This window comes from Alexandromys fortis, unplaced genomic scaffold, assembly GCF_014885135.2.
Source record: "Alexandromys fortis isolate MF-2015 unplaced genomic scaffold, M_Fortis_MF-2015_v1.1 scaffold_22, whole genome shotgun sequence".
NCBI classification, from domain to species: Eukaryota; Metazoa; Chordata; class Mammalia; order Rodentia; family Cricetidae; genus Alexandromys; species Alexandromys fortis.
Genome location: NW_026067900.1, coordinates 3,422,639 through 3,429,267, shown reverse-complemented (window position 1 = coordinate 3,429,267; position 6,629 = coordinate 3,422,639). Strand labels below are relative to the sequence as shown.

Genomic DNA, 6,629 nt, shown 5'->3' with positions numbered 1-6,629 from the left:
GGAGGGACATTTGCCTCGCTGATGAAGCCTCTGTCAGTAAGATGTTCTCTTAAGCAGCCCTAATGAAGCTCAGTGGTTCACCAAGTTACCCTGGCATGGAATCATGTCATTGGTGCGTGGTCAGTGCTGATCTGTGGGAATCAAACATTGTTTTCCCCCAAGGAGAAGCACACGCAGAACCAGGTGAGTGCTAGAGACCTCGCCTAAGAACTCAGTTTTGGACTGTGTATAATTTCTGACTCTTCCTTTAAAAGTCACATCTGTGTTGTGGCTACCAGAGGAGAGAGCTCAGTTCTAGAACTTTCTTCCCCTAGGAGGGGCAGCGTCCCTGGGTGAACCATCGAAACCCAAGCATGCATGGAAGCAAAGGCAGCGGTGTTGTTTCTAAAGTAAAAACGGTTTATTCACGACACAGTACTTAAGAGGTGAAGTGTCTCCTGTCACAGACGGTACAGCCAACTCCCTGGAATGTTCATCTCTTTGGCATAAAGGAAAGAATGAAGGGAAAGCCAGGCTATACTAAGGCAGCCAGGGTGGGGGACGGGGTCTGGGACTCTGCTGTCATCGTCACAGGGAGGAGCTCCAGGTCTCTAGAACATCGGGTGGGGGCGGAAGTACGGCCACTTCTGGGTGACCCACTGTGCCGGTCCCTCAGTCGTCTCCGCCGCACAGGTACAGCAGGGCCTTCTGGTAGTCGCCCTTGGTGTCTTGCTACGAGTGGCCAGAAAGAGAAAAAGAATGGCAATGTGAGAAAAAAAGAACAGACTCCCGGGCAGCCTGCCATAGCCTTGGGGTGCCACGGGCCTCGGGGTAAAACAGAAAACAATAGGAACGGGTTAATTTAAGATGTAAGACCCAGCTAGAAATACTTAAGCCAAACAGTATTGCAAATACTATAGTTTCTGAGTGATTATTTCAGGGCTGGGCAGCCAGGAAAAATGAACAAGCGGCCTCCACCTACAGGGTCTCTACAAAATGAGAAAACAGAAAGGTCACCACTCTGCCACTGTTCTCTCTAACCACCTCCCCGACACACACACACACACACACACACACACACACACACACACGCCATGCCTGGCGGAGTCAGCCCAGTGCCACAGGCTTTACCTGGATGTAGTAGTACAGGGATTTGCCATATTTCTTCTTGAATTCAGATCTGATCTTCAACATGTCCACTTCACTGCGGGAGACCATGATTCTAATCAGGACCTTGTCGCGGGTCCCCTTGCCCTGAAAGTCAAATTGATCACCCAAGTTAAGTCTCTTGACAATGTTGTCACTATATAAACAGCATCTATCACAGTTTTTCTGGCCCTTATGTGATTGTTCTTTTTATACAATGATTTCTATTTTTGAAATGTGTGTGTGTGTGTGTGTGTGTGTGTGTGTGTGTGTCCCTCTTTTGAGTGTCAGCTCCTGGAGCTGGAGTCCCAGATGGTTGTGAGCTGCCCAGCATGGAGCTGGGGGCCAATCCAGCTCCTCTACAAGAGCAGAAGGAGCTCTCGATGCCTGCGCCATCTCTCTGGCCTCTCTTATGTGTTTCTTGATGCTGTAACAAGACTAAAGACACAAAGGAAACTATTCCCTTGGATTTCCAAGCACATTTGAATTTTTAAAGATTTCTTTTAAACTTTCTAAGTATGTATACAGGGGTTGGGGAGCACATATGTATACATGTAAGTGCACACAGAGGCCAGAAGGGGGCGTCAGATCCCCTGTAGTTATAGGAGCCTAGGAATGGCTTGAAATAAATGCCAGGAACTAAATTCAGGTCCTCCGAGGGAGCAATATGTGCTCTTAACCGCCGAGCCACCCCTCCAGCCAGCACAGAAGTCAGCTCTGTGCTTACGGAAGGCCAGCCTGTGAGTTTGCACATGCAGCAAAGGGCTGCTGACACTTAGGGCTGCAGAGAGGAAGAGTCAGCATGCTGTTTGTGCCGCTCTGCGTGAATACACGGACTAGCCTGTGCTGAGGAAACCGTTATCTGTGACAAAAAAAAAAAAAAAAAAAAAAAAAAAAAAAAAAAAAACCAACCAACCAAGGAGAGCCACACAGGGGCTGCATGGACAAGGGAGGTGCTCCAGAGAGGGAAAGCAGAGGCCTGGAAAGCAGAGCACTCGAGGCAGGACGAGGGTGTGAGGAACAACAGGCTGTTCATGCAGGAAGAACACACAGCTATAGGTCTGCCGTGTGACTGCATGCTAGCCGAGGCTCCAGGAGCTCCAGCTTCCTTTCTCATCAAGAAGATAAAAAACCGGAAGCCCCGCAGGGGTTCCTGTCGGGACTTAAGGGAGGGAACTGACAAGCTGTGTGTAGTACCTGTGGATGGTCTCGCGCATCCTGTTTGTTTCTATCCTGGGGATAACAGGAGGCCATCACTGAAAGCCCCACAACTCAGACACCACGGTCACCTGGTCACCTAACCCTTTCCTATGGGGACACTTCCTTCTGGAGCTGCACCACACATACTTAAACAGTGGGAGAAAGCGGATCGGTGCCTTCTCACCTGCCATATACAATCCCAGCATTAGCATGCTCCCGTCAGATACTGGGACTCTTCCTCTTAATTAGTGGGTCCCAACCTGTGGGTCAAGACCCCTTTGGGGTTCGCATATCAGATATCCTGCATATCAGATGTTTACATTTTAATTCACATCAGTAGCAATATTATAGCTATGAAGCAGCAATGATAATAACTATAGTCGGGGGTCACCATAACATGAGGTCACAGCATTAGGAAGGTTGAGAACCACTGCTCTAGACACTAGTCAAGAAGACTCAGTTTGAGCCAAATGGAAACAGGGCCTCCGGGCCAGCCGCCCTTACCTTCATGGAGTCGTACAGCCGGTCAGCAAAGTACAGGGGCTTGTTCTGTATGCACTGGACTGTGGAGAGAAGAGACAGTGTCGGGGGTGAGTGAGGCTGCTGGCCTCTCTTGCAGTGAGGGAGATGATGGCCTTGTTACAGGACACTGACCAGAGTGGCCTGTCACACGGATGCAGGACGTAGACGGCTAAGGAAAACACAGAATCCTGCGCACACCATTGTGGCATCATCAGTCATGAGATGTGGAGGCCAGTGATGACCCAGTGTGCATGTGAGCTTACGCGTAACAGCCCTCTCTTCTCCAGCTGACTCAGGCCTCCCTGGCAACCCTCTGCTCCGCCAACCTGAGCCTGTCTGCAGTTGTCTACAGTCGACTCTAAAGCTCTCCAAGGCGTGCCAGAAAGCCACCACACGTGCTTACCCAGGTTCAGGAAGGCATTCTCCAGGTCTCCTTTGACCTCCTTCTTGATGCTCTCCAGCATGTCATAAGGGCTGTAGTTCTTGTACCTTTCGAACACTGGAAACAAAGCAATAAGGAATATCAGAAGTGCTAGTCAAGGCTGCACTGATGACCGGTTTATGGATTACATATTTATACACCATGACAAACAACAAGAAAACAACCAAGCAACACATATACACACAACAAAACAAAAACAACTCCCTCCCCCCCAAAAAAAAAAATTGAAGGTGACCATAATATCATGCCAGGGGTCAGAGGTCATTCTGGTAGAGCAGAAGTGAATTCCCCATCTGGCTAGAGGACCCAGGTCTAGCTCCCATCCCTAATGGCTCTGCCCAGGCCACAGAACATAATCATCTCCATCCTCCCTCTCTGACTGGAACCCATCTATCTAGATGTCATGAGAAACAGCATAGCTAGTCACGCCCTCTACTTCATAAACATAGCAAGATCAAATGATCCTCCAATAAGAAAGGGACTAAGCAAGGCTCCATTCACAACATGCTTGTCTTGAAAGCATGAGGACCTGTGTACAACCCCTGAAGCCCACGTTAAAAAATAAATAAATAAAATAAATAAATAAATGTCAGGCATAGTGGTATGTGCTTGCGATCCCAGGGCTGGGAAGGCCGCGGCAGATGGCAGGGGATCTCCAGCCTGCGTAGCCTCGGGGTTTAACTCCAGATGAACTCAAAAACAAAGCAGGAAGAATAGCTCCTGAGGTATGACATCCAAGGTTTGCCTCCAGCTCCCACACGCACTCCACACACATGTGCATCCATATGAACATGCACTCATGAGCACACACACACACACAGAGTAAAACAATTAACACATCGAATATAGAACGTATCTACGGACAGAGGGTCCAGAATGAGAAAGGAGGCCAAACAGTTTCATAAAAGAAACTGGGAAGGCAAGTGGAGAACAAGCCTTGTTTCGGGAGCACTAAGCCTCCGTGTAGCCTCTGCCTATGCCATCCGAGAACCCCCAGGCACTGAGGCGTCCCTGGTACGACACTCACCTTTCTGGAGGTGGCACACACTGCGCTCAGTCATGATGCTAATCCACTTGGGAACATCGGTTCCTTTCCTTTTCACCCCGGCATCATAGAGCTCCTGTGAGACGCAGGCGACCAGGAAAAGTTAGCCACACACCGCCAAGCAAGCCTTGCTCAAGAGTGCCAAGGGAGCATGTAAGCCTGCACAGCGGGTGTGACCGCCCCCTTCCCCCCCTCCCCCCCCCCATGCACTATTTAGAACAGGTGTGCTCACTCTTGGCTTCTAGGGGCAACCCTGAGCTGTCGCCCTAGATGGCAAGGCCACTTCTAGCACTTACTAAAAAGCTCTCTCTCATACTCTCTCATACTGGAAGTATTCTGCAGACTATATAGGATTTTAAAACTGAGGCACATGGTTTTTTTGGGGGGGTTTTTTGTTTGTTTGTTTGTTTTTTATTTTTCGAGACAGGGTTTCTCCGTAGCTTTTTGGTTCCTGGCCTGGAACTAGCTCTTGTAGACCAGGCTGGCCTCGAACTCACAGAGATCCGCCTGCCTCTGCCTCTGCCTCCTGAGTGCTGGGATTAAAGGCGTGCGCCACCACCGCCCGGCTGAGGCACATGGCTTTGTCTGTAGCTTTTATGACAAGATAACCCAACTGTTGGTCCTCTAAGCGAGGCACACCTAGTTCACAGCTATCTAAATCAGCCTTAGGAGGAAAGGGCAAGCCTCTGCAACCTCCCCCTGTCCCCGCCGAGCTGAGCAGGGAGCCTTCCTATGCTGCTTGTGCCTACTCCATCTTCCCTGCTAGTTCACTGTCGGGACCTAGCACTCCCACGCACGCACTCAAGGCCTGAAGGAGCCAAAGGGCACTAGGTTCAGATCTAGTAATTAACATTGGCATTGTAAGTATGGTTCCGAGAAAGCAGACTCATATTCTCAAATGGGGTGAGGTTTAGAAGCGGCCGTTACTCCCTGGCTGGGAACATTGCCCCTCCCACAGCAGTGGGCTGGACTCATGGACTCACTTCCAATGACCAGAGTATGACAACAGCTCCAGTCGTGACACTTGGGACTGGGCTATAAAAGCCTGAGGGCTTCTGACTCCCTCTTGAATCATTCCCTCAGGGAAGCCAGCTGCTAGGCTGTTAGGACATTCAAGCAGCCCCACGGAGGTCTGTGTAGGGAAATACTGGCATCTCTTGCTGACTGTCAGTCACTCATGAGCCACATAGGGAAGATCCCTCTGACCTAGCCACACCCTCGGGACTCTTAGCCCTGACCAACATCTCTGTCTAAGGCCTCAGGAAAGACCTTGAGCCAGAAGGATCCGGCCAATCCAGTCCCCATGCCTTACCCCGGGAACCCGAGAGGAGATAAATATTAGTTTAGGGTTATTCATTGTACATGAACAAATGGTTATTATACAACCCTTTCCAGACACACAGGCCATGTAAAATCCAGCCAAGAGGCTTGGCACATACCCGGGCGTCCTGGTCAATCAGTTCGTAGTCAATGACGGAACCATCCTCTGCTCTTCTGCCCTACAGGAGAAGAACAGTGGAGACGTCAGACCCAGCTCTTTGTGCATTAGGTGTACAAACACCACCTACAGTTTTCTCGTGGCAGTGTAGACAAGGCCAAGGAAGAGCAAGATGGCCCGGGAAGGAGGTGGGCACCATCGGTAGCCACCCCTGGGTGCCCAGTCCTGAGAAAGCATCTCATAGAATTCTGAGCCACACCGCAGAGAAACGGAAGCCATTTCAGCCTCTCCCTCCAACTCTGCATCCTGGTAGAACACATGGCCACCGAGAGTGCCTTGATGAGGTGACATGCAAACAAAGGGAACGCTCTTGTGGAGAGCAGTGCGCCGAGCCTGGGGATAACAGGAAGGGACCTCAGCTGAACCACATAAGGGGCCAGCAGGACCGTGGCAGGTGGGGGCACTCTGCACAAGACAGGAGAAAGTGGAACAGGCTGCCAGGTGAGTGATGCACCACCCAGGGAATCGCAGAGCAAAAGGACAGAACCACAGTGATGAAGATGAACAGGGATGTGCCCAGGATAAAGGCGGGGGGGGGGGGGGCCTGGAAGGATGTGGCAGCAATGGGCTTTGGGCAAGGAAGCAAAATGATGCAAGTGGATTCTAAAAAGGCCCAGGGACTATGGTGTCCAGAGAGGGACAAATGAGGACAGGAGAGCCACAGAGCCGTCACTGTCAGGGAGATGGGAGTGGGCCAGGCTGCAGGACACTCCCCAGTCTTTTGCCTGAGAGAAGAACTCGCTCCCCTCGACAGGCAGGAGCTCAGGTGCACGCTGGCCAGAACCAGAGATTCATAG

General features: G+C 50.8%; 1 protein-coding gene across 5 annotated transcripts in view; it reads right to left on the bottom strand.

Moving 5' to 3' along the window:
• Positions 1-376: 376 nt before the first annotated feature.
• Anxa2 (annexin A2) overlaps positions 377-6,629 on the bottom strand; it is a 248,184-nt gene continuing 241,931 nt past the window's right edge. For 4 of the 5 annotated variants that reach the window (XM_050125336.1, XM_050125345.1, XM_050125328.1 and 1 more), the window contains exons 8-13: positions 5,774-5,833; positions 4,317-4,410; positions 3,251-3,346; positions 2,830-2,888; positions 1,111-1,233; positions 377-711 (exon numbers count right to left, since the gene is read on the bottom strand). In XM_050125336.1, coding sequence (XP_049981293.1) covers positions 652-711; positions 1,111-1,233; positions 2,830-2,888; positions 3,251-3,346; positions 4,317-4,410; positions 5,774-5,833 — 492 coding nt within the window. In that variant the 3' untranslated portion in view covers positions 377-651. Of the gene's footprint in view, positions 712-1,110; positions 1,234-2,226; positions 2,359-2,829; positions 2,889-3,250; positions 3,347-4,316; positions 4,411-5,773; positions 5,834-6,629 lie in introns of those variants that run through there. The other variant, XM_050125349.1, reaches the window with a different exon arrangement.